The 27,744-nt window shown below is 40.2% G+C and overlaps 1 protein-coding gene and 1 non-coding gene across 8 annotated transcripts in view; both read left to right on the top strand.

The window, feature by feature from the left end:
- The window catches only part of IPO7 (importin 7), a 58,827-nt gene extending 31,542 nt beyond the window's left edge, over positions 1-27,285 (top strand). The window contains exons 17-27 of one of the 7 annotated variants that reach the window (XM_058159626.1): positions 7,869-7,935; positions 8,033-8,158; positions 8,312-8,409; positions 10,066-10,161; positions 16,222-16,442; positions 16,707-16,915; positions 17,761-17,967; positions 19,694-19,810; positions 23,139-23,174; positions 23,266-23,322; positions 23,416-27,285. In XM_058159626.1, the coding sequence (XP_058015609.1) occupies positions 7,869-7,935; positions 8,033-8,158; positions 8,312-8,409; positions 10,066-10,161; positions 16,222-16,442; positions 16,707-16,915; positions 17,761-17,967; positions 19,694-19,810; positions 23,139-23,174; positions 23,266-23,282 (1,194 nt within the window). In that variant the 3' untranslated portion in view covers positions 23,283-23,322; positions 23,416-27,285. The remainder of the gene's footprint in view (positions 1-7,868; positions 7,936-8,032; positions 8,159-8,311; positions 8,410-10,065; positions 10,162-16,221; positions 16,443-16,706; positions 16,916-17,760; positions 17,968-19,693; positions 19,811-23,138; positions 23,175-23,265; positions 23,323-23,415) is intronic. The other 6 variants (XM_058159635.1, XM_058159591.1, XM_058159644.1 and 3 more) reach the window with 6 other exon arrangements.
- Positions 8,535-8,715, top strand: LOC131189380 (small nucleolar RNA SNORA23). The gene has a single exon (XR_009152994.1). It is a non-coding gene; the product is annotated as a small nucleolar RNA SNORA23 (small nucleolar RNA).
- Positions 27,286-27,744: the final 459 nt, after the last annotated feature.

The raw sequence follows: 27,744 nt of genomic DNA on the forward strand, positions 1-27,744 counted from the left end.
CACCCCACAAGTAAGGTGCCTCGCGGTCGACCTCTGCCCCCCTGTCAACACCGTCTGCGACCGGTCGGAGAGATAGGAGGAGAACCACCGATAAACGGTGCCTCCCACTCCCAACCCCTCCAACCGGTGCAGCAAGATACCATGGTCGATGGTATCAAAAGCCGCTGAGAGATCTAATAGGACCAGGGCAGAGGAACAACCCCTATCCCTGGCCCTCCAGAGGTCATCCACCAACGCGACCAAAGCTGTCTCCGTACTGTGACCGGACCGGAAGCCGGACTGGAACGGGTCTAGATAGACAGCTTCATCCAGGTACCGGGGAAGCTGCCATGCAACCACACTCTCTACAACCTTCGCCACAAAGCGAAGGTTGGAGACTGGATGATAATTTCCCAAAATAGCTGGGTCCAGGGAAGGCTTCTTGAGGAGGGGTCTCACCACCGCCTCTTTCAAGGCAGTGGGGAAAACCCCTTCCAACAATGAAGCATTTATAATTCCCCGGAGCCAGCCTCGTGTCACTTCCTGAGTAGCCAGCACCAGCCAGGAAGGACACGGGTCCAGTAAACATGTGGTCGCATGTAGCCTCCCCAGTAACCTGTCCACGTCCTCGAGAGCCACAGTCTCAAACTCATCCCAGATAACCTCAACAAGACGTGCCTCTGCCATCCCACTTGGATCATCGCAATTTTGGTCTAAACTATCCCGAAGCTGAACGATTTTATCGTATAGATAACCGTTAAACTCCTCGGCACGTCCCTGTAGGGGGTCATCCCGCCCCTCCTGTTGAAGGAGGGAGCGAGTCACCCGAAACAGGGCAGCCGGGCGGTTATCTGCCGATGTAATGAGGGTGGAAACGTAGGAACGTTTCGCCTCCCTCATTGCCACTAGGTAAGTCTTAGTAAAAGAACTCACTAGTGTCCGATCAGCCTCGGAACGGCTAGACCTCCAGGTACTCTCTAGGCGTCTTCTCTGGCGTTTCATCTCCCTCAGCTCCTCAGAGAACCAGGGAGCCAAGTGAGATCTACGCCGGGTCAGAGGCCGCAAAGGCACGACACGATCCAAAGCCCCAGCCGCGGCCCGCTCCCAGGCCGCAACTAGTTCTTCAGTCGTGCCGTGGGCAAGATCCTCAGGAAACGGCCCAAGCTCCGTCCGGAACCTCTCAGGGTCCATCAGGTGCCTGGGACAGAACTAACGTATTGGCTCCGTCTCCCTGCGGTGGTGAGCGGCGGTCCGAAACTCTAGGCGAAGGAGAAAATGATCTGACCATGACACCAGTTCCATCACTAAATCTCCTAATTCCAGATCATTAAACCACTGTCCAGAGATAAAAATCAGATCTAGAGTGCCTCCCCCAATGTGTGTAGGGCCATCAATTACTTGAATCAGGTCCATGGCCGTCATGGAAGCCTGGAACTCCTGAGCTACCGTTGATGACAAGCCGGCCGATGGCAAGTTAAACTCCTCGGCACGTCCCTGTATTTATTTATTTATTTATTTATTTATTTATTTATTTATTTATTTATTTATTTAATCATATTTATATACCGCCCTATCTCCCAAAGGACTCAGGCGGTTCACAGTATAAATACATATAAATACAATATAAAACAATTAAAAACTTATTCTAAAAGCCCGTTAATTAAAATATAAAAATAAAACCCAATTAAAACCCATAAATTTAAAATCTAGCTCAGTCCTGCACAATTAAATAATATGTTTTAAGCCCAGCGGAAGGTCCGAAGGTCCGAAGCTGGCGAAGTCCGGGGTAGTTCGTTCCAGAGGGTGGGAGCCCCACAGAAGGCCCTTCCTGGGCGTCGCCAGACGACATTGCCTCGCTGACGGCACCCTGAGGAGACCCTCTCTGTGAGCGCGGGTCGGTGAGAGGTATTCGGTAGCAGTAGGCGGTCCCGTAAGTACCGGGTCCTAAGCCATGGAGCGCTTTAAAGGTGGTAACCAGAATCTTGAAGCGCACCGAAGACCACAGGAAGCCAGTGCAAACTGCGCAGGATTGGTGTTACATGGGAGCAACGAGTTGCTCCCACTATTACCCGCAGCTGCATTCTGACTAACTGCAGCCTCCGGGTGCACTTCAAGGGCAGCCCCATGTAGAGAGCATTGCAATAGTCCAAGCGGAAGTGACAAGGGCATGAGTGACCGTGCATAAGGCATCCCGGTCAAGGAAGGGGCGCAACTGGCGCACCAAGCGTACTTGGTGGAAGGCCCTCTTGGAGACGGCCGCCAAATGATCGTCAAACGACAGCCGCCCATCCAAGAGGACACCCAAGTTGCGCACCCTCTCCGTTGGGGCCAATAACTCGCCCCCCACAGCCAGCTGCGGCTGCAGCTGACTGTACCGGGGTGCCGGCATCCACAGCCACTCCGTCTTGGAGGGATTGAGCTTGAGTCTGTTTCTCCCCATCCAGACCCGCACGGCTTCCAGACCCCGGGGCAGCACTTGATAACCGTTGGGGTGGTCCGGGGTGGAAAAGTACAGCTGAGTGTCATCAGCGTACAGATGATAACTCACCCCGAAACCACTGATGACCTCACCCAGCGGCTTCATGTAGATGTTGAACAGGAGGGGCGAGAGAATCGACCCCTGAGGCACCCCACAAGTAAGGTGCCTCGCGGTCGACCTCTGCCCCCCTGTCAACACCGTCTGCGACCGGTCGGAGAGATAGGAGGAGAACCACCGATAAACGGTGCCTCCCACTCCCAACCCCTCCAACCGGTGCAGCAAGATACCATGGTCGATGGTATCAAAAGCCGCTGAGAGATCTAATAGGACCAGGGCAGAGGAACAACCCCTATCCCTGGCCCTCCAGAGGTCATCCACCAACGCGACCAAAGCTGTCTCCGTACTGTGACCGGACCGGAAGCCGGACTGGAACGGGTCTAGATAGACAGCTTCATCCAGGTACCGGGGAAGCTGCCATGCAACCACACTCTCTACAACCTTCGCCACAAAGCGAAGGTTGGAGACTGGATGATAATTTCCCAAAATAGCTGGGTCCAGGGAAGGCTTCTTGAGGAGGGGTCTCACCACCGCCTCTTTCCAGGCCGTGGGGGAAACCCCTTCCAACCATGAAGCATTTATAATTCCCTGAGCCAGCCTCGTGTCACTTCCTGAGTAGCCAGCACCAGCCAGGAAGGACACGGGTCCAGTAAACATGTGGTCGCATGTAGCCTCCCCAGTAACCTGTCCACGTCCTCGAGAGCCACAGTCTCAAACTCATCCCAAATAACCTCAACAAGACGTGCCTCTGCCATCCCACTTGGATCATCGCAATTTTGGTCTAAACTATCCCGAAGCTGAACGATTTTATCGTATAGATAACCGTTAAACTCCTCGGCACGTCCCTGTAGGGGGTCATCCCGCCCCTCCTGTTGAAGGAGGGAGCGAGTCACCCGAAACAGGGCGGCCGGGCGGTTATCTGCCGATGCAATGAGGGTGGAAACGTAGGAACGTTTCGCCTCCCTCATTGCCACTAGGTAGGTCTTAGTAAAAGAACTCACTAGTGTCCGATCAGCCTCGGAACGGCTAGACCTCCAGGTACTCTCTAGGCGTCTTCTCCGGCGTTTCATCTCCCTCAGCTCCTCAGAGAACCAGGGAGCCAAGTGAGATCTACGCCGGGTCAGAGGCCGCAAAGGCACGACACGGTCCAAAGCCCCAGCCGCGGCCCGCTCCCAGGCCGCAACTAGTTCTTCAGTCGTGCCGTGGGCAAGATCCTCAGGAAACGGCCCAAGCTCCGTCCGGAACCTCTCAGGGTCCATCAGGCGCCTGGGACGGAACCAACGCATTGGCTCCGTCTCCCTGCGGTGGTGAGCGGCGGTCCGAAAGTCCAGGCGAAGGAGAAAATGATCCGACCATGACACCGGTTCCGTCACTAAATCTCCTAATACCAGATCATTAATCCACTGTCCAGAGATAAAAATCAGATCTAGTGTGCCTCCCCCATGTGTGTAGGGCCATCAATTACTTGAATCAGGTCCAGAGTGCCACCCCAATGTGTGTAGGGCCACCAATTACTTGAATCAGGTCCATGGCCGTCATGGAAGCCTGGAACTCCTGAGCTACCGTTGATGACAAGCCGGCCGATGGCAAGTTGAAATCCCCCATGACCAAAAGTCTGGGAGTCTCAACTGCCACCCCGGCAAGCACCTCCAGCAGCTCAGGCAGGGCTGTAGTCACGCAGCAAGGAGCCAGGTACGCGATCAACAGACCCATCTGATTCCTATGACCCCACTTCACAAGGAGGGATTCACAACCAGATATCTGAGGCACAGTGGACTCCCTCGGCTCTAGGCTTTCTTTAATCACAACCGCCACCCCCCCACCCCTACCTTGGGCCCTCGGCTGATGAAATGCACGGAAACCCGGAGGGCACAGTTCAACCAGGGGAACACCCCCCTCTGTGCCCAACCAGGTCTCTGTAATGCCCGTAAAGTCCGCGGACTCCCTCTGTATGAGATCGTAAATCAAGGGAGCCTTATTTACCATGGACCGGGCATTGCACAGCATCAGCCGAAGACCCAAGCTCTGAGGATCTTGACTATCCGGGGAACGAGTAAGGACTGAGGGGCCGGAGCACGTGATCACCTTTAAACATCGAGCACGTGCTCCCAGGGAACGATACGACCCCTTGCCTCCGCCATATCTGCCTCTCCCACTTACCGTACAGATGGAATAACACTCTACGCTCTGAACATCCCCCTCCCCCCCTGTCTTCGGACCCGATGAAATAAAGCCGTGAGCACGCACTGGGACTGGACATACCTCCCCTCCCGGTGGGTTTCCACCCATCTCAACCCTCCCCTCCCAACCCTTAAAATCCCCATTAAAACTCCCTTAAAAATCTATTAAAACAATTAGTTAAAATCCCTAAGTCTCCTAGATTTAGCATGCCACCTCTGTGGGTCCCAAGACCCGTCATGGAGGCCGGCCCTCGGTAGTGAGGAGGGCCATTCCTGCGAGGCGGGGGCACCTCGCAGGCGCAAGAGTTCACAAGAAGTATAATGCGTAGCAGCTGAGACTGTAGGGGGTCATCCCGCCCCTCCTGTTGAAGGAGGGAGCGAGTCACCCGAAACAGGGCGGCCGGGCGGTTATCTGCCGATGCAATGAGGGTGGAAACGTAGGAATGTTTTGCCTCCCTCATTGCCACTAGGTAGGTCTTAGTAAAAGAACTCACTAGTGTCCGATCAGCCTCGGAACGGCTAGACCTCCAGGTACTCTCTAGGCGTCTTCTCTGGCGTTTCATCTCCCTCAGCTCCTCAGAGAACCAGGGAGCCAAGTGAGATCTACACCGGGTCAGAGGCCGCAAAGGCACGACACGGTCCAAAGCCCCAGCCGCGGCCCGCTCTCAGGCTGGCAGGATGGACCGTGGACTTCTAGGGCTCCATGGGGCCGCTACTCTACCTCCAAACCCAAGCGGCCACCACTCGCCCCAGGTCCAGATGACACCAGATCAAATCAGCCACTCTCCTCCGAGCCAGTCCAGTTAACCATTGATGTTTAAAAGACGATATGGGCCAGAGACCACACACCAGGCCACCAAAGAAAGTAGAAGTCGGGGGTCCGAATCTAGATCTAGCCACGGAGAGGCCAACGACAATGTCAACACCACCGGCAAAGTCCCTCGCCGATGCGGATGACCCCGACGTCGTCACCTCCGAAGGCGATAGCCAAGAAGAGGGCCCGAACCTGCCTCGAATCAACTCTTCGGCAAATTCCACCCTCAAGATGCCTCCTCCAATCAACCTCTTCCAATTCTTCCGGCCTGGTCTTGATCTTAATCACAGTCTTAATCTTGGTCTTAGTCTTAGTGAGGGCCACGACCATCCAGGACAAGCCCATCAGATGATAAGGCCGTCGTGTCGCCGACAGCCAGGATTCCCAGCCGTCGCCGACGCCGCCACCATGGGCCATCCTAGGCCAAACTGCTGAGGGTCTGAATGAGGGCCAACATCAACCTCCAGCTCCAGCTCCCTTTCAAGGGATTGGGCCCTCCAGATGACTCTTCGGGCCCTCTGCCTCTCATACGTCCGACTCTCTGCCTCTCATCGTCCGACCCTCTGCCTCTCATCGTCCGACCCTCTGCCTCTCATACGTCCGACCCTCTGCCTCTCCAGCGTTGGTGGATAAAAAACTCTGTCCCTTGAGGGGGCCGCTGCCGCCACCGCCTAAACTATTTATGAAACTAAATAACTAAACAACATCTTCCTAGTGTTATTTTGAGGGGGAAGGTATTATATGCATTTTTATGAACTGCAAGAATTATCTGTTGATTATTGCATGAATACAGGTAGTCCTCCACTTACGAACGGTCATTTAACAACCATTCAAAATTATCAAGAGACTCAGAAAAAAATTGCTTACAGTCCATCCTTGAAGTTATGACAGCTGGTCATAACTTCTACCCACATGGGTACCCACATGGTCATACAATTGCAATTTGAGCACTTTGCAACCTGTTTGTACATATGTCCAGTTAGCAAGCCTCCTTATGCTCGCATGATTTCCGTTTGCAAACTTCTCTGTTGACTTCCCTAAAAAGTTAACACAGAAGCCAGCAAAGATGGTTGCAAGCTGCTACTTCCTTGGAAGGTTTTCCCTTCTCCTCCATGCAGGGAGGAACTTTGTATGTGTGTGGGGGGAGGTTTTCCTGAAAAAAAGAAGTTTGTATCCTGAAGTTCTGAGATCTTTTCAGCCTTTCTGCCCTTTAGAAACATTGCATTTATTAGCTTTCCAGCCAGAAAGCTAGTGAACATGACTTTTCTGAATAGTAGAAAGGATTTATCGTGCCTTCAGAAACATTTCAATAGCTGGGACTGTTCTTGTGATTGTTCTGAAGGCTTTAGAAAGAGCCAGTTTTCTATGGTATGGAAACAGCATTTGCTAGCTTTCTGGCTGGAAAGCTAAAAAACCCTCTCATGTTTCTTAATGAAAAGTGGAGCGGGGGGGGGGGGTGTTTCCAGAATAAAATAGCTTTTTAAATAATAATGCATTTATTAAGTTTTGACATCATACTTTAAAATACAAACTAACAAACTAAAAGAAAAGAGAATGACAAAGTGGCAAAAACACATCAAATATAACAAAAGTAACTTTCTTTTAGTATAATGTATATTGAAAATTCAACCACCTCTCTCTGAGTTTAAGAAAATAACACCAATCTATAAAATATTTTAAATTACTCATAGCCTTTGTATTAAAAATCAATATTGATTAAATGTTTTAATTTCATCCAAAAAAAACCCCTAAGCTATCAAAGATAGATAACCTTTTATTTTATAAACTGCAATTATTTCTCTAGTTAAGTCTAAGCTAATCTTCAAAATACAAAGTCAAAAGCTGATTCTTTTTATCCTGCAAAAAAAAATCTATCAGTGACCTCTAGGTTGCATGAAATTTAATCAAATTATCATCTCTGAGCAAAGCATTTTGCCATCTCAGCTAATTCTGTTAATTTCAAAATCCATTCTTTCCATTGTGGGTATATACTCTTTCTAACTTTAAGCATATAACAACCTTACTGCCATAGCCATATATTAAAAAGTCCCATATTTTTTTCCACCTGTATATCAGCTATCCCAGAAAGAAAAGTTTCAGGTTTTTTCTAGAATAATATAGCTTCTGACAAATTCTGTACCTGGACTGGAAGAAAAAAAATAAAAACAGATAGATAAAGCAAATTTAAAATGTTCTGAAAAGGTGCAAAAATTTATAAGTATTATATAAGGAAGGGAAAAGAATGAATGTGGATCATGGGGGATGGATCACATACTTTTGAATCTCAAAATTTGATTTTTCATTTTAAAGTACACAATCTTATACATATCTTGTCCTACATTTAAATATTCTGTTTCAGATTACTCAGCAGTTAGAAGGTATCTGTTTACAAGTAATTGGAACAGTTCTACAACAGCATGTTTTAGGTAATTTTTTTAGGTGTATTAAATAAAATAAACACATTAAACAATCTACTATTAATTTGATCAAAGTCACACTTAATGATACTTTGATCTGTTTCAGAATTCTATGAGGAAATCTTCTCCTTGGCTCACAGTCTGACCTGTCAGCAGGTCTCTGCACAGATGTGGCAGCTTCTGCCTCTGGTCTTTGAGGTATTTCAGCAGGATGGTTTTGATTACTTTACAGGTGAATACATTGTGCCTTGTGGAGCTCATGTTACAAAGGGGAAATGATATGACATAAACTGAAATGCTAATGCATACTGTATTTTTTATTTTTATGAATATTAATGGGTGGGAACATATATAACATTTGTAGCATTATTCTTTTTAAATACAGATATGATGCCACTGTTGCATAATTATGTGACTGTTGATACAGACACACTTCTGTCTGATACAAAATACCTAGAAATGATCTACAGTATGTGTAAAAAGGTAGGTAACCCATTGTATCTTCCTCAGAATAATATTGCATGCCTTTTTAAAACTAGGAAAAAAGAGATGTGAATATTATGAGTGCTACGATTTTAATTCGTCTTCTAGAGTAGATTTAAATGGCTGCAGTCAAATGTGCATAGTATATTATCTATGTCTAGTGATAAAGTCCATTTGCGTTCTGCACATAGACTATATTGCTCACATACGATCTGCAGCCTAAGAGCAACATGAGATCATAGTACTGGTCTAATGATGTTGAAAGACAAGTCTACCATTGTCCAGCCTCCAAATTCTCAAACATAATGGTGTGAAATGAGGTAGAATTTTGAAACACATTTGTTACTATTTTGTTAACTGCTACATGAATGGTAATTCCAGGTGTGCTGCCAATAACCCAAGCAGAGCTAAATGTTAGGAATCTCTTGGAAAGTTGGGCTTTTTAAAATCTGGCAGACAAGTCCTTTCCTTTAAACAAGAATGAGTCTGAATTCTCATGTTGGCTTTCCTTTCTTTTGATGATCATTGCTATTAAAATGAACAGTCTCTCTGTTTTGATTGGAGATTTCTTGCACAGATTATGTTTATGTACAGGAGGATTTTCAGTCTGGAGCCTAATTCCAACATGGTAGAGTAATTCAGTTTTCCCTTCTGCCTTCCCCCATCCCCTTTATTATATGTAGTACAGGTAGTTCTCTACCTATGACCGTAATGGAGCTTGCCTATTATGGTTGCAAGTGAAATGGACTCACTTAATAACCTCCACCCCTGTTCTTCCTGATACAACTGTTAGACATACATGTGGATCATTAAGTGGAGCATGGGGTATCTCAGGGGGAAGGCCCAGCGCAATACCAGACCCATCTGCTCCACACCTCCCAACGCTTCCCCCACCTTCTGAGACACTTTGAGCTCCACTTCCCGCACCTAGGTTCCTCAGAGCCCTTGGGCCTGTTTCCCCACTCCCCCCGCCACAGGTCCCCTCAGGCCTTCCCCTCTCCCACAGATCGGGTCAAGTAGGGCTTAGATCTCCACCCTCTATCACTCATTGCACACTTATCTTTTGATGGTCTCTGGAGCTTTCCTCAACACTGTGCAGATCACTTTATGGAAGCAAAATGAAGTGGTTTGTTCCTGGGCTCCATGCCAACCTCTTGGAAGCTCTCACCATTTTGGCATGACCATGAGGATTATGGACACACTGAAAATGGCTGCTGCTTTCGGGAGGCTGTGGCATGGCCCAGGGACGAAGTACTCAATTCTGCTTCCCCAACACTGCATGCAGAACACTATGCAGACTTCCGGAGATTTCCTCAGCATTGCGCAGATCACTTTACAGAAGCAAAATGGAGTGGTTCCCTGGGCCATGTGGCACCCTCCATTAAGTGTATAAAACTGGCAAGTTACATTCAAATATTTCACTGATTTGTATTTGTGGAGTCTTAACTGGAATTTGACTTTAAACATGTGAAATAATATTCCTTTTTTTGTTGTTGTTGTTTTTGAAAAAGTACTTTTTTCATATAGATATGTAAAAAGATTTAGTAATTTATTTATTAATGAAACCTAGAGCTGACAACATTTTTATATAGCTGAATTTATTTATAGAAAGTGGTAATACTGAATACCAAAATTCATAGTTCATGTATTTCCTAGGTCCTTACAGGTGTAGCAGGAGAAGATGCGGAATGTCATGCAGCAAAACTATTAGAAGTTATCATTTTGCAATGTAAAGGCCGTGGAATTGATCAGGTAAGTTAAATAATGTGTCATCAGAAATCTGTGAAGGAAGCCATACTGTGGAGATGGTCAGTTACTTCCCATCTGAATGTAAATAAACACTGTCATAATAAATACATGTCTTCTAATTATAGCAATATTGTAATGTTCTGGGTTTTCTGTTTTATTCCTGCTCATTTGAAAAGAAAAATCAAGTTTTCAATGTAAATAAAAAAGGGAAAAAATTAAAAAGCTTGTTCCATCAAGAAGGAATACAAAAGCTGAAACTTTTGTTGTCATGGGCATAATGGGTGTTTGAATTAAAAAAAACTACAAGGGAACATTTTTTTCATATAACTTTATTGATTTTTTAAACAATTATAAAATTAAAAGATAAAGAGGAAAGTAAGCTTCGTAAAAAAAAGAAAGCTCAGTAAAAAAAAATAAAAGGGAGAAGAGGGGAAATTGTTAAAAAGTCTTCTGACTTTCTTTGATACAGACAGAAGATTAAAAGAATATATGAAACTTTTATTCTAAGGTTAACACTTGTCTACATTACTTCCACAGTCCCATATAATTCTAATCATCAAATCCCAAAATCAACTTTTCATTTCTTTCAGTTTTTCACAAAAAGTCCAAAAGTGGTATCCAAGTAGAAATAACATTTGTCTTAAATCTTTTCTTTCATCAAAGCTGTCAATTTATCAATTGTCATGTACCAACAATTACTCATTTTATAAATACTCTCTTTAAAATTATGATTCATAGTAAATTTCAACTCTTTCTTCCAGATACTTGCCCATTAATTCAACTGTATATTATATCCCTTTTTTGCCTGTTCTTTCATACAGGTAGTCCTTGACTTATAACTGCAATTGGGTACAAAATTTCTGTTGCTAAGTGAGACAGTTAAGTGAATTTTGCTTCATTTTATGCCCTTTCTTGCCACAGTTATTAAATGAATCACTACAGTTGTTAAGTCACTAACACAGATCTTAAGTGAATCTGGTTTCTCATTGACTTTGTCAATCAGAATAGAGCTGGAAGGGACCTCAGAGGTCTTCTAGTTCAAGTCCCTGCTCAGGCAGGAGACCCTATACCATTTTAGACCAGCGGCTGTCCAGTCTGTTCATAAAAACTTTAAAAAGTTTGCTTGTCAGAAGGTTGCAAAAGGGGTTCACACAATCGCATACAGGACACTGCAACCTTCATAAATATGAACCAATGGCCAAGTGTCTGAATTTTGATCACATGACCATGGTGATGCTGCAACAGTTATAAGTATAAAAAACTGTCAAGTCACTTTTTTCAGTGCCATTTTAACTTCAAACGGTCACTAAATGAACTGTTGTTAAGTTGAGGATTATCTGTACAATCTCGTTTTTATTTTCAGTAAAAGTTTATCTTAGCAATAATATCTTCATTTGTACAGAACTATACATCAAATTCGGTGTTGTCCTTTTCAAATTCATAATTATTCTTATATAACTCCCAAACATTTAACTTTTTTCTCAATTTTAAAACTGGGTTTCTTCATCAAAATACCTTGATGTTGTGCAGTCATATTTTTAACCAACATCTTTGTTTTCTATTTATTAATTTTAAAGCCTTCTATCACATCAAAATCTTTTCAGTTTTTTCATCAAATTCATTCCTTCTCAGAGGCTCCTGTAAAATGAAAATGAAAATCATTAACAAAAGCTCTCAATTTAAAAATCTGGTTTTAATTTTTAGGCTCATTATCTTCTTATCTTGTCTAACATTTCTTTACCTACAAAGACATCTCCTCCAGTATAGCTAGCATTTTCTCTTCCTGAAATGAATTGTTGACTGTTGCCAGGAACAAATTCCTTATTGCCTCTTTGGCAGTCAAATAAGACGGACAACAAATAGAGAACTAATATCACAAATAATTCTGCTAATTTCTTCCAGATGTCTAGGCTCAAAGGTCTTTCAAATGACTCCACATCCTCTGTCAGCTCCTTAGACTTTGGCCATTTCATTTCCAGCTCAAAAGAAACATGAGTAATTCCACAAAATGATCGGTATTGCTGGATAGCATTCTTAGACTCAAATTTCCCCTTTTTCATATCCAGCTGTGGGAAATATTCTATCAGCAATTGTGCTGGGTCTCCAATTGGTGCACAGTTCAATTCTTTTAAACAAATTAGCATTGACTACTATTAATCCTGCTTTAATCCTGTTATTTTTACTATTTTATGATAATATTTTCTGTACTATTTAAATCATATTGGTTACCTTGATCATCTTACTTGGACGAAAAGATGCAATATAAATCAAATTAATATCATCCTCAACATCCCTTACTTGCTCTGGGGCATGTACAGGTAGTCCTCACATATGATAAAAAATGAGGCCAAAATTTCTGTTGCTAAGCAAGATAGTTGTTAATTGAGTTTGCCCCATTTTATCACCTTTCTTGTCACAGTTGTTAAATCAATCACTCCAGGTTTTTTTTTTATATAAAAAAATTATTTCCATTTTCCAACATCATATCCATCATTAATCATTAATTTTTATTTATTGGTGATTCGGGCCTGCCCGACTGCCACTTCCTTTCTTCACTTATGGGACTGCCTATTGCCGCCAATAGCCTCCCATCGACCTGTGCGCTCTCACAGGGAGGGTTTCCTCAGGGTACCGTCAGCCAAACGTCGACTGGCGGCCCCCAGGGGAAGAGCCTTCTCTGTGGGGGCACTTACCCTATGGAATGAATTGCCTCTGGGGCTATGCCTTCTTCCCGACCTCCGGGCCTTTAAGCGCGAGCTCAAGACTTTTTTGTTTCATCGAGCAGGGTTGGCCTAAGGGTAATTTTAATGGGTGGTTTTATTACTTGTCATTTTAATTTTAAATTGAAATAATGTCTTTTAATTTTTGTATATGTCTTTTTAACTTGGCTATAAACCGCCCTGAGTCTTCGGAGAAGGGCGGTATAGAAATGTATTATATAAATAATAAATAAATAAATAAATAAATTCACAACCTCCCTCTACTACTTTCCCCTCCTTCATCTCCTTCACTTTACTACTTCCTCTCCTCCTTCTCCACTCCTCCCTTCTTCCACCCTTTCTAACCTTCTTATTCCCCTCCTCCTTCTCAACTCTTTCCTACCTACTTTCTTCCCTCCTTCTACTCCTCTCTCCCTTTCTTTCTGAAATGGCAGTCGAGCAGCCCCAATATCATTTCAAATTTTAATTTCATATCTTCAATCATTACTGTACATTAATAACCAATCCATGTATTATTTCCCCCTCCTCCCCCCTTCCCTCCACCCCACCCCCCAGACTTCCCAGAGCAAATACCGGGTATTATGACCAACAATCACAAGCTAAAATATACATAAACTCCCACCCCTTTCTAAAACTTTAAATCCCCTCACAATAAAAATAAAGAGATAAGAAAGAATAAGAAAAAAGAAAAGGAACAATACCAATACAATCTTCCCTTCACATATTACTTCTTACAGTCCATTTTTAAAATTAGTCCATCTTCTCAAATTCAAATTTTCTCCACTTGTATATTCCTTCAAATTTCATAAGTCCATTTCTTAAATTACAGTCCATCTTCTCAAGCTCAAATTTTCATCACTTATATATTTCTTCAATTGTCATAACATTTAATGTCCAATCTTCCAATATTACTCCATCAGTCAAATATCATTACGAATAAAGTCTCAGATACGATATTTCCAATTTAACTTCATAACTTTTGCTGTCTATAAACTTATATCCAAAGCGTATAAATTAAAACGAATAATCATTTAAGTTACATCCACAATATAACAGTAAACAATTAACATCATTACATCCACAACATTATCTAAATTCATAATTTTTACTTTCCATCCTTCACAATTAAATAGTATCATCCCTTAGGTTTATACCTTACAAATAACAAACAACAAAAATCCTATAATTTATATCCTAAACAAATCAATTCTACAAATTAACCATAATCATCATATTCACATTTTAAACATTCCTCCCCTCTCCTATTCTATTTTCCATCATCTCCAAACCAGTTAACTTAGCATCTAACAACAAAGGATTCCCACTCTTTAAAACATTAATATAGAAATGTCTTGCTTTCATAACTGTACTAAGAAAATACTTTCTACCTCTAAAATTCACTGACAAACCCATTGGAACTTCCCATCTAAAATATATCTGATGTTTCTTAAACTCATCCACTAAAAAAGCAAATTCTCTTCTCTTTCTTAACATTTTAGGAGGAATTTCCTTCATCATTTTTATATCTTGTCCCAATATTTGAAATTTATTTTTATAAAAGGCTTGCAAGATTTCATACCTAACCTTTTTAGTTGTAAAATAAATAACCACATCCCTCGGTAATCTATTTTGTCTTGCCCACCAAGAATTAACACGATAAATTCTTTCAATATTAATCTCAAAGTCTTCTGGCTCCACACCCTTTATCTGAGCAAAAGCTTGCGTAAAAATCTCTTTTAAATTTTCCTTCCTACTTTCCCTCAACCCCCTCACCCTTATAGCATATTCCATTAATCTATATTGTAATATTACTCTTTCTTCATCTGCCCTATCTACCTTTGCCTGTATATCTTCCATCTTATTATCTAAGTTCCAATTGTTTTGATTCTTTTGAATTTCCTCTATTTTCCTTTGCAACTCTAAATTAACTTTATTAAGTTCTTCCAAACTATCCTCCATCTGAATACAAGACCTTAATATTTGCGAAATTGCATCATTTACCATTTTCATTTCCCTCTTCTACCCTTCCACCACTTTCTTAAAATCCAACATCTCTTTCTCTATCTCATCAAATTTTTGATCTATTTCTGAAAAACGAGTCTCCAGAAACTCCTGTAAAAAATTTCTTAATTCCTCTTTGATGTCTTCTTTTAATTTTCGTATCTGAACTGAAGAAATTTCAAAGTTTTTAGTGGCTTTTGGTACTATTTGCTTAAAAGCCATTTTTTTTAAATATATAACTTACCCAGTAACAGGGGACAAAAAGGGGTTAAAAAGGAAAGATTCAAAAAACTTTTCTTCTAAATCACTATAATCCCAAAGAAGAAGAAAAAATATAAATCATAAAATTCTCATTTCTTCCATTTAGTCAGTATCTTCTTGTATATCTCCTAGTTCCACACTGGCTGTTAATAAGCATTTCCTTAACTTTCGTTTCCAATACACAAATCACCATTTGCTTTCTTCTCTCCTATCTTCGCAACAAATGTATCCTCTATTAGGGGCTTGCAGGCTTCTTGCAAACAAATGCTAGAACTCCAGTTTCTGCTCTGTCCGCGTTATAATCCATCACAAATCCATTTCTGCCGCGGAGATTGGACGCTACATTTTTTTTCTGCCAAAAGGCAGATGCCCTCCGAGTCCGGAGCTTCTTTCAGGCTTTAGAAGAAGCACTCCCCTCAAGCCTCCAGAAACTTTTCTGGGGCTTCTCCAGGTGGCTCAACTTCAGCCTGAATGCTAATCTCTCCCTCTTTGCCCGAGGGGGAGATTTTCAACCCGCCGGACTGCTGATTTGCGCTGTCCTGGCAGCTCTACAGACTACGGGGTTAGCGGTCTAAAAAAGACCGCCATCAATGAAGCGGAGCCAAACCGGAAGCCCCAATCACTACAGTTGTTAAGTTAGAAACACAGTTAAGTGAATCTGGCTTCCCCATTGACTTTGCTTGTCAGAAGGTGATCACATGACCCCTGGACATTGCAATCATCATAAATATGTTGCCAAGTGTCTGAATGGGAATGTAGCATGTATGAAAAATTGTTGTAAGTCATTTTTTAAAGTCCCATTGTAACTTTGAACAGTCATTAAACAAACTGTTGTAAGTTTAGGACTATCTGTATTATCTCTGCTTATCCTAAGAAGAAATCTTGGAGGGGAGGGAAGATAGAGAAAGAGCAGATCTGAGTAACTGTGGAACTGTCTTCTGTTATACTAGAGAATTTAAAAGTTAAGAATTTAATACATGCATTGCAAGATACGGATATTGAAAATCAAATGTTTATTACTACAACAATGTGTTAATATTTGCCTCTGACTTTAGTAACACTTTTCCCTCCATCTCTTTAGTGTATACCCTTGTTTGTGGAAGCTGCTTTAGAACGATTAACTAGAGAAGTTAAAACAAGTGAATTACGGACAATGTGCCTCCAGGTTGCCATAGCTGCTCTCTATTACAATCCTCATCTACTTCTGAATACCTTGGAAAATCTTCGCTTCCCCAATAACGTGGAGCCTGTTACAAATCACTTCATTACACAGTGGCTTAATGATGTAGACTGTTTCTTGGGGTAAGCTTGTTGGCTCTGGGATTATGGCTTTAATTCATTAAATTCTAATGTAGAGAGAAGGGATTATATAGATACAACAGGTACCACTTTTCCATCTAGCTTCTTCAGGGAATGTGGGCTAAATCCTATATGAAGAAACGTAACAAGGTCTATTGGGCATGCACATTGATCTCTTCAGCCATGCCCTTTGTGAATATCTTAGGTAGAATCCGTGGCATCTTTCCTAAAACCAAAAGTAATATGACATTTTCTTTCTTATTGCAGACTTCATGACAGAAAAATGTGTGTGCTAGGCCTGTGTGCATTGATTGATTTGGAGCATGTACCACAGGTTTTAAATCAGGTTTCGGGTCAGATCCTGCCAGCTTTCATACTTTTATTTAATGGGTTAAAAAGAGCATATGCTTGCCATGCTGAGCATGAAAATGACAGTGATGATGACGACGATGAAGCGGAGGAAGATGAAGAAGCAGGTAACGTAATGGTCTTTCCTGTAGAGATGATCAGCAACCTTTCTGATGTAGCTGTAGAAAGTTTTTCAGGAAATTTTTGGTGTGTCTTGTGGTTTTTTTCCTGTTTTTTTTTTTCCATCTTTGCCTTTTAATTGGACTGAAGTATTTATGTACATCTCATTTTTCCTACAGTACTTTATTCTCTGTTCTGTTTGGATCTCTTACATCGGAATAATTAGTCCTTTGCCATGTTTAATAATATGCAAAAGCTACCATTGCTAGAATTTCTCTGGAGTGTTTCATTTTCTTCTCAGAAATGAATTGGCTGTTCATGGACTTAATGGGTTTTTTGTTTTTGTTTTGGAATTTAATTTTTCAAATTAGAAAGATCTTTCCATTTGGAAGATTAATTTCAGAAAAGCAGAATGGAGTGGTGGGTGATGGAAAAATCAAAATGGAAATTTAGTACAGTCCAGGAAACATATATTTCATTTTCTGGAACTATTTGTCCCTAGAATATAGGCATTGATTGCATATACCTAATCATATTTCTTGTGCTCTTCAGTCTGTTCCAATATTTTTTATTTTTGAAAATAAAGCTAAAGAGACTTACACTGTTAAATCATTGGCCACATTCATTTAATGTTCTTTTGTTGTTATATCTAGTTTGCAGTTATCATTTGGTAGCTGGGTAATATAGTATCATATGATTAAATTTGTGTTCTATTCTTAACCTAGCGTATTAAAGACCATGTAATTTAAAACAAAAACGTGGAATTTTATGCAATATAAATAATAGAATAATTAAAGGGGAAGAGTCTAAATGAAATTTTTGAGCACTCTTAAAACCCGTTGTTTGGTCATAGAAGAACTTGGAAGTGATGAAGATGATATCGATGAAGATGGTCAAGAGTATTTAGAGATTTTGGCAAAACAGGTTGGAGAAGATGGAGATGATGAGGATTGGGAAGATGATGATGCTGAAGAGACAGCACTGGAGGGATATTCAACTATTATTGATGATGAAGATAACCCTGTTGATGAATATCAAATATTTAAAGCAATTTTTCAGAGTAAGAGCTCCGTAGTTTTCATTGCAAATCTGTATTCCTGTGTCGGCTGAAATATGTATTATCAATGTGTTGTGCTTGTAAGAAATATGGGAATTCAAGGGATGCATATAATTTGAAAAGACTCAGAGGAGATATTCAAGGAATTTGAAAAGCTACAGCCTAAGCACTCAGCAAATCTGAAATGAGTCAGGTTTGATGGAAGTTGATAGTTTAGCAGAATTATTAGTAGATACTTCACTTTTTATTGTAAAAATTATCATATTTAGGCTATCTTGGCCTTTAGGTTATCTAGGGCGCGGGTGGAGCCGCCGTGGGTGTAGATCTTGGTGGTAGTAGCAAATATTCAAACGAGAACTTTGAAGGCCGAAGTGGAGAAGGGTTCCATGTGAACAGCAGTTGAACATGGGTCAGTCAATCTTGAGAGATAGGCGAGCACCGTTCTGAAGGGACGGGCGATGGCCTCCGTCGCCCTCGGCCAATCAAAAGGGAGTCGGGTTCAGATCCCCAAATCTGGAGTGGCGGAGACAGGTGCCGCGAGGCGTCCAATGCGGTAACGTAACCGATCCCGGAGAAGCTGGCGGCAGCCCCAGGAAGAGTTCTCTTTTCTTTCAAATGTTTTTATTACTATAGCAAATTGTTCTTACAGTGTCAAATTATTGGTTGTGTTTACTATGGAAATAGCTAGGCAGAAAAGTCTATAAATGACATTGGAAGGAAAGAACTACCTTGGATTTTTCAACTTTGGTAAGAAAAACTAGCAATTGGGAGAAGTAAGATATGCATACATATAAGAATAGAAACTATTTTGTTCTCAGCAAAATTGAATAACAGTTAACTATTACCTAATATTTCTCTGGTGATAATATTTTGCCTGATTTTTTTTCTGACATGTCAAAGAATAGAAGAGAAAATAATTTCAAGTGATGATATACTGTATTTTTCGGAGTATAAGACGCACCTTTTTCCCACCTAAAAGGGGGTGAAAATTTGGGTGCATCTTATACACTGAATGTAGCCCCTCCCACCCACTAGCACCCATCCTTTGGCCTCTACCTCCCAGCAGTTTACCTCCTTGCAGCAAGCAGCAAAAAGAAACAGCCCTTTCTTTTTCTTGTTTTCCTCACCAAAAAAAGGTAGGTGCATCTTATAGTCCGGTGTGTCTTATAGTCAAAAAATATGGTACATTGTATTATTTCTAAACAATTGTAGATGCATTCCACCTAATAATAATTGAATAGATTTTGATCATACTCTGTAATAAAGTCGAATTTCAGTTGCACATTAATATGCAGATCAAACAAATTTCATAATAAATTGAAAAAGGATATCTCAAAACATGTATAAAAATAGGTTTTATTGGATTGATGCATTTAATCATACATTCTTTCCCTGTAGGGTTAAAGACTATAATTAATATTATTTATTTTATTTATAAAATCTCTCAGTAAAAATAATCCCAGAGCAGGATACTTAATTATAATAGCAAAAGCAAAATTAGAACATAGCAAGAAAGCAAAGAACAGACTAAGATCTACCAATAGTAATCAACAGGCATCTAAAAATAGTAAATTAAGACTGATTTTCATAGAACTTTCCAAATAGTTTAGTTTACTTCATTGTCATTGCTGTGATTGCACATGGTACAATGAAATTAAATGTCGTCTTCAGTATACATTATAACTTCAAAAATAAAACCACAATGCTTACAGATCTATATATTTTGCAGCACTTCAGAATCGTAACCCAGTATGGTATCAAGCATTGACACGTGGTCTTAATGAAGATCAAAGAAAACAATTACAGGACATAGCAACTTTAGCCGATCAGCGAAGAGCTGCTCATGGTATGCATTTTAATTGAATTTTACATGGCTATAGTAAGTTCATGTCATTAGTATTTTGCTAAGGGATATGTTTCACCCTGAAAGAGCTTCATCTTACCTCCTCTTTAAATTAGGAAAATTTTGATCACCAAAGTTGGAGCCAAAAAGAATCGGCTAACATATTCTTCTACTAGAAGGTTGGTTTAGACCAGGGGTCTCCAACCTTAGCAACTTTAAGCCTGGCGGACTTCAGCTCCCAGAAAGCCCCAGCCAGAAAGCTGGCTGGGGCATCCTGGGAGTTGAAGTCCTCCAGGCTTAAAGTTGCCAAGATTGGAGACCACTGGTTTAGACTTCTTCCCCTCCTATAAAGGAAAAGAAGCTTGGTCAGCAATCAGCTCCTCAGATCCCTGTAGAAGAAGCCACCAAGTGCCAAAGCAAGACATTTAAACTCTAGAGCAGTGATGGCGAACCTTTTCAGCACTGAGTGCCGAAAAGGGAGCATACGTGTGTCTGGGCTGCAACCTGGAAGAGAAGCTACCCAGGCGCATGTGTGCGCCTGAAAATGAACTTCTGGTTTCAGCTACTGAACTTCTGGTTTCAGCCAGTTACTCTTCCGGGTTTCTGGTGCCCATGCTCATGTGACGATCAGCTGGCCGGCCTGCATGCTCACGCAGGAAAACGGAAGACCAGCTAGAAGTTTGTCTAGTTTCCGGCACTACTGCAGGAAAAAAGGCCAGTTGGTCGTCGCGTGCGCATGCGCACCAGAAACACAGAAGAGGAACGGATGACACTGCATGTGCCAGGCAACATGGCTCCGCATGCCACTTTGGGCATGCGTGCCATAGGTTTGCCATCATGGCTCTACAGCAACAAGAAGATAATACCCAAGAAAAAAGTTTCAGTGAACCACTGGAGAGAATGAAAGCCACTGGTCCTCAAATTCCTATGCAACAAAGAGGAAGCTATAGGAAGCAGCAGTATCAACTGATCATAGGAAGCAGCAAAAGATCTTGATTCCTTGAGCACTAGTGCAATTGAATAGCAGTCCACAGCAGATGTGGATTGATGTGCCACACAGAACCATGGTTTACTGTTATACGGAAGCAAACTCCTATGCCTCTTTCAGGGAAGATTATGCACCCTATCATTCCTGAGAGGACTATAAGGGGCATGCATAAGAGCACAGATGTGCCTGCCGTTCCTGTCTTATTGTTCCCTTCATTATATCCAATTACTATAGTTGATACATAATTTTAATTATATATATATATATGTTCTGTTTTATCTATGACATTTGTTTGTGTATACTGTTGTGACAAAAAAAAAAAAGTCAAACTGAAGCCAGATGAGTTTCTAGAAGCAATTTCAGAGGTAGAGAAGATGGTTACAAAGCGAGCACTGTACTAGACTACAGGTGCCACTCATTGTGACAATTCTCTAGCAGCCTTTCCTTCTCCACAAGTAGACCTGGTCAGCTCCAAGTTTAATAATCCTTATGTAGCCTGTGGAAGTTGTAGTTAGCATCATTAGCAGTGATTTGGTAACAGTCAACATGATCAGCTGACTGCCAAGAACGTAGGCACAGCAAGATCCAAGCCTTAAGGCTACATTGAGGACATGTGAATTTGACATGCCTGCCTTCTGTCCATTGCTAAAATGGCAAATTGATAAGTGCTATATGATATGCTATGTTAGAGAAGACTGGGAGGACTCATTTTTATTCTGGTCCAGCAAGAAACCTACAAGATACAAAATTCATTCCAGTAGACATCCAGTAGCCCTGTTCAGTCTGAATTACGCAGATCATGATAAACTTGCTATCCCACCAAAACAAAATATATAGTACTAACCAGCTTATGGGGAGCCAGTCATCTGTACTGGACAGAACCTTATTATCTGGGTTTGGCCATTCTGCTGTTTTTGTGTACCCAGCAAAACCCTGTATCTTGCAAGGAATATTGCAAAAAATCACAGGACATCAGAGGCCTGGTACCTGTGGGATTCCGGCTGAGAAAGCCATCCATTAGAGAATGATTTTTTGCAACCTAGACAATTATCCCATAACCTGTTTAATGCTGTCTTATTTCTATAATATGTAACCTAAGACATTCAACTAGAAGCGGTCTATCCAGAATCTGCTGGCATAAAGGGATGGGTTGTAACTCGTTTGTAAAAATTCTAACTGGTTGCAGAAAGTTCCAGGTGGCAATTGTAAGTAGCTCTAGTTTACAAAATAATGAACGCGATTTCTGAATGAGAGCCTGGAAAGTTGCTACCTGTCAAAGTAGATATTGATATTCATACCATTCTTCAGGAAGTCATTTTTGCACTTCAAGGGTTTGTGGGTCTCTGCTTAGCTATTACATTCAGTTTCCAACAAGGACCCCTTTGAAGTACTTGCCGGGTAAGCAGTAAACATTCAGATTTTGCATAGTTTCTGAACTATGAGATTTCTGGCAGGTGGATCAGGAGATTGCTGCAAATACTTTGCACTTTGGGATTTATCTTCTTGACAGGGGAATAGTTTCCCCATATCTGTTATTCTTATTGTGTACCACTTCCTCAGAGATGTACGACTCCTTTCACTGCCAGTCATATATCACTTTCTGTCATGGGAATTGTCCTTCAGGCCCAAACCAAGGTTCCTGTTGGACCCATCAGACATATCCCATTAACACCTGCATTTTGAAATAAACTCCTTGGTAGCCATAGTCACTGCTGGAAGAGTGGAGACACTTGAGGCTTTTTGAGTGAAAGGCAGACTAGTGCTAAAGTAGATCCATGTTGCACACTCATGTTCAATTCAAACTCCATCCACACAAGAATCTAATTTCCAAATTTAAATCTAGTCTCTTGCACTAAAGAATGAATCTGTCTCAAATTAGATGTGTACTTTGTGCTAAAATATTTCTCGGGTGCTCTCTGTAAGGTCAATAGCCTATTGAATTTGAAAACATATAATCAAATACTGTATCAGACAGGTCAAGGTGTCTGTCACTGTGGAATTCTCCGTCAGAAAGAATCAGCACTCATTTGTCATCCCAGCTCCCTCTGTCAGAGTGTCAGCCACATCTACAGCTCAAATTGTGTAAATAATTATATTTTGAATAATACTATGTGGTTTGCAACAAAATAAACTGATGGGATTAAAATGTATATCTTCATTCCCAATTATTTATAGAGGATGTCTGAAGACATTTCTCTTAAAAATATTGTGGACATAAATAACTTAAAATCTATTTCTTTATCAATACTTTTTTGGGAGAAATCTTTATGTTTTAATCAAATTTCTATATTGTTCATCACACTTGTGTGACTGATTTTGATTTTGCATTTTCTTTTAAATCAGGGCACTTTTTTGAACCAGCCAGATTCAATACGATGAGTATGATAATTTTAAATTTTTATTTGTTTCTCTTTAAGGCTGGAAAAGTATATATAATATATTACTTATTCTTCTGCTTGTTATTTTATAGAACACTTCTCTTTTTAATATGCAGTTATAAAGAACTGATTTTTGAGGATCTCTTGAGGTATTTTTAACATTAGAACTTTTGTTGATTGTGAATAACTTATCTTACAGAAAAAATTTGTGACACTAAAGAATTTTATCTTTTCTCTTCTAGAATCCAAAATGATTGAAAAACATGGTGGATATAAATTCAGTGCTCCAGTTGTGCCAAGTTCATTTAATTTTGGTGGTCCAGCCCCAGGAATGAATTGAATTATCACTACTTTTCCTCCTACTGTGTGATTGTAGTGAAGAGCTTGTGTTCCTCCCAATATAGTGGTTCCAGAACTGGTTCATGTTATCTACAGCTCACGCTAAATGAATTGGTAGATTGAATATTTTAAAAAGAAAAAACAACCCAGAAGTGGGACTTGATCATGCAACCTAATACTGGAAAGAAGGTTTTATGAAGATAGGAAGAACCTGAAACTTGAGCTTCAAATGACACACTGTGGATATTGGAAATCAAGAGGAGATGTCTTGAAGGCAGCTTCCTTTCTATGAAGAAAATAGGCATTGGCTGCAGGACTGTTGGAAAGGTCTCATTTACAGTACACAAGCTTGAAGGCCAATTTAATTTTTACAACTGTGGGACTGAGTATTTGCCCAATTTTCTTTTTCCTCCCCCAATGGGTATCTATTCTTTTAATGTACATAAAGGCAATTGGATGGCCTTACTTAACATTTCATTATTTCCATTTATCAAGATTGTTCATATGTAGAATATCGGACACTTATTGTAGCACTACATAACTGATAAAATCTGTAAATGATTTAGCACTTTCATATTGAAACAAGCCTGCTAGCCTATGTACAAAATTAGCAAAATGTTTGTTTATAAAAAAAAGGGATGTTCTGGGGAAAATTTCAGGTTATTAATTTAAAACTAGCAGTTTTGTACCTGGTGAACTGTGGTGCAGCTACCACTGGTTGTGACTTGAATTTGATATGTAAAGAAGGGGCTAGTGGTATTTCATTGCTGCTAAAAAAGAAAAAAATGGCAACACTCTGTGTCCTTTGTTTTTTTTCTTAAAGCTGTCATTGTACAAATGGAAAATTGAAAATAGAAATCTTCATGTTTAAATGCTGAGTGGAAATTCATTTTCTCAGCAACGTGAAAACTGACATGAAGTTCTGCTTTTCCAGGAGTGTATTTTGATGGGTGGTGAAACATCTACATAGGCAATCTATTAAAATATAATTTGGCTAACTTGGGCTGGAGTTGATTAAAATTCTATTCCCATATATGGGAATATGATCAGAATTTATTACATTTCAAGAATCTCCTCTCTTATCTATGTCCCTTACCACTTTAGGATGCCTAAAATCCAGGATTTTTTATCTGATCCATTTAGAACAGTGGTCCAGTTTATGCAGCTGTCTAATTAAGAATTAAATAAATCTTGTCAATAATGCAGCCTCTTCATGCAGCATTTGAACTGTTTTTAACCATAGATTCCTATTTGAAGATAAGATCCTTTGATTATCAGTTTGGGAAAAGTTAGAATCCTAACTTAATTTGAAATTTAAGGTGTTGTCATAATACAACCCCTTGATCTGAAATAGGGATTTGTGGTCAGAGACTTCTAGCCATGAAAGGGCTGCACCTCAGAAAAAGTCTCGTTAATATTTGAGTTAAACTTAGATATATGGTCATCTAGACATGGTCTCAGGGTTACCAAGTCCCATCTTTGAAGCAACAGTTTTATCAATGTCAGGTGATATAATAGCATTTTAGCTATACTCTAGAAGACTTCTTCCTGCTGGGACCACTATTGAAGAGTTACTTGGTGAAGAAGGGAACATCAAATAATGTGACTGGGCTGGCTTAATGCCCCATCTACAAAATAAATACATAAGATAAAATCATAGATGCTGAGTTTCTGATCTTGCAATAAGATCATTGGTGTCAAATCTTTTAAGCAAAATGTTTTATTTCTCCTGGCTGTTTTTATATTAATGGTCATCTGCTGTTATAACTGGTATTGAACAAGCTACCTTAATTTAAATGTAAGCCTCCAAAACTTTAAAGACAGGTTAAATGAACTGAATTTATATATATAAAAATAAAACTGAAATGAAACTTATATATTATGATATTCAAAAATGCAATCTTCAGAAAACCAATTTGTGTGATGAGTATTTGTTTTCTATGTATTAGTGGGGGCAGACTGCTTGGAGTATTGACTTCCTAGTGGACTATCTACCTCTCAATTGTCTCAAACTTGATACAAGAGCCCTTGAACTGTTTTTGATTGAATACAGATTCAATTAAAGACTTCTCTAATTCTATAGCTAGTGGCTAGAGAAGCGTTTCCCATTCAGTTTTGTGTAGATTTAAATTAAGTTCTTGTATCTGTGTGTAAATACTTTTATGCTGTTCTGTTTTCTGAGTTTATGTCATTGGACATTTCCTTCTTTTTTCCCCAGGTATTAAACATGTCTTACTACAGTTGTAGATTTTTCTTAGTTCAGGCAAGATTAAAATACACATCTCAGAATAGGACAACGTGGGTTTCCAGAAAAAAGATTGAGCCTAATCTTAAGAATGAACACTAGAAACATTAATTTATGAATAATTTAAATAATAGATTGAATTTTTAGTATAAATTTTATATTAAAAGTGAACATTTGTTCAATACTAGTTGCACCAGAACTCTTTTAAGTAAAACTTATAAATCACCATGTCTAAATCATTGTAATGGGGACACAGTGGCTCAGGGGCTAGGACATTGAGATTGTTGATCGAAAGGTTGGCAGCTCAGCGGTTCGAATCCCTAGTGCTGCTGTGTAATGGGGTGAGCTCCTGTTACTTGTCCCAGCTTCTGCCAACCTAGCACTTTCGAAAGCACGTAAAAATGCAAGTAGAAAAAATAGGGACCACCTTTGGTGGGAAGGTAACAGTATTCCGTGCGCCTTTGGCGTTGAGTCATGCTGGCCGCATGACCACGGAGACATCTTCGGACAGCGCTGGTTCTTCGGCTTTGAAACGGAGATGACCACCACCCCCTAGAGTCGGGAACGACTAGCACGTATGTGCGAGGGGAACCTTTACCTTTAAATCATTGTAAATCAGGAAGTTTTACTTCAAGAAAAGTAAATCCCTATTTTTTGCTGGCCTATCTGTATGATTATCACATTAGCATTACATTACATACCTAATGATTTTGCAATGGTTAAACCCCTTTGAAGCACTCATTGGGTAAGCAGTAAACTTTCTGATCTCTCCTAAAATGCTGTGCCATTTCAGTAACTATTATATAAACTGAATTTTACAAATGGTTATATACTCTGATAAATCATAATTGAATTTCCTTTCTAGATGTTCTTTAATAAAGGTTAAAATGAATGAAGTTTATTCCTCACAGACAACATGTACTTATGTTAGGGTACATAAATGCTATCTGAAAGGATACAATCCAGAAAGAAGCTTCCAGGTTTTATTCTGATACTTAAACTTGGATAGTCTAAAAGTGCTACATGCAGATTTTACAAAACTTGGCAATTCATATAACTAATTTAGAATGTCATAATTTATGAACACTTTCCCCAAGTGATATTTTTACTATACCTACATTAAAAAATACTCTATACTAAGTAGTACAATGAGGACTATACTAATTTGACCATATTACGCTTATAAAAATTGCATGAAATGCAGTGGTAGTATTGTTACTGTACTGCTTTCCTTGCAGGAATTTGCATAGAAAAAATTTCCAGTACAGGAAAATTTTGGTTTAATATTCCTACCATGTGGAGAAGATGGCCTGAGCAGAAAATAAGTGATATTGGTCATTAAAAACCTGTATTCTTGTAGATTTGGAAGTAAAATCTTGTGTGTGGTAAAATAACAACTGAGTCATTACTGATAATTCGTTAAATATGCAGAAGGTGCAAATGACTGCAGATAGAAAAGGAGGATTTCTGAAAGTCAGCCTTTGTATGAGATTAGCTATATGCTAATAAATATTTTTGTTATACCTTTTATTCCTAGCAAGTTTTGTTTCCCCCTTTGTTTTTCCACTCAGTTACTATCTTTTGTTTATCTTCCATTATTTTTCTTAATGTGTCTGATATCAAAGATATAAATATTAATATTCAGGAGAATGATTTCTTGTGCAGATGGGAGATCATTTTATAAATGATTGCCCTATTTTAATCAATTATAACAGTAGTTAAGTACTACCATTTTAGCCCTGATAGCTTTTTTAGCATGTGCTGTACTACAGATGCAAGATACACTTATTGTGGAAGAGGTAATCTCAAGAACAGTTGATAAAAACCAAAACTAAATCCCAGATTGCCAATATGTGGAGGATAGGCAGTCACATTTTTGTATTTTTTTTTCTTTTTGGTAGCAGGGATTACTTTAAAGTCAGTCATCTTTCAGATAAAATGCCCATATTTTCTTAAGATCTTAGTTAATACACTTATGATTCCACAT

This window comes from Ahaetulla prasina, chromosome 1, assembly GCF_028640845.1.
Source record: "Ahaetulla prasina isolate Xishuangbanna chromosome 1, ASM2864084v1, whole genome shotgun sequence".
NCBI lineage: Eukaryota > Metazoa > Chordata > Lepidosauria > Squamata > Colubridae > Ahaetulla > Ahaetulla prasina.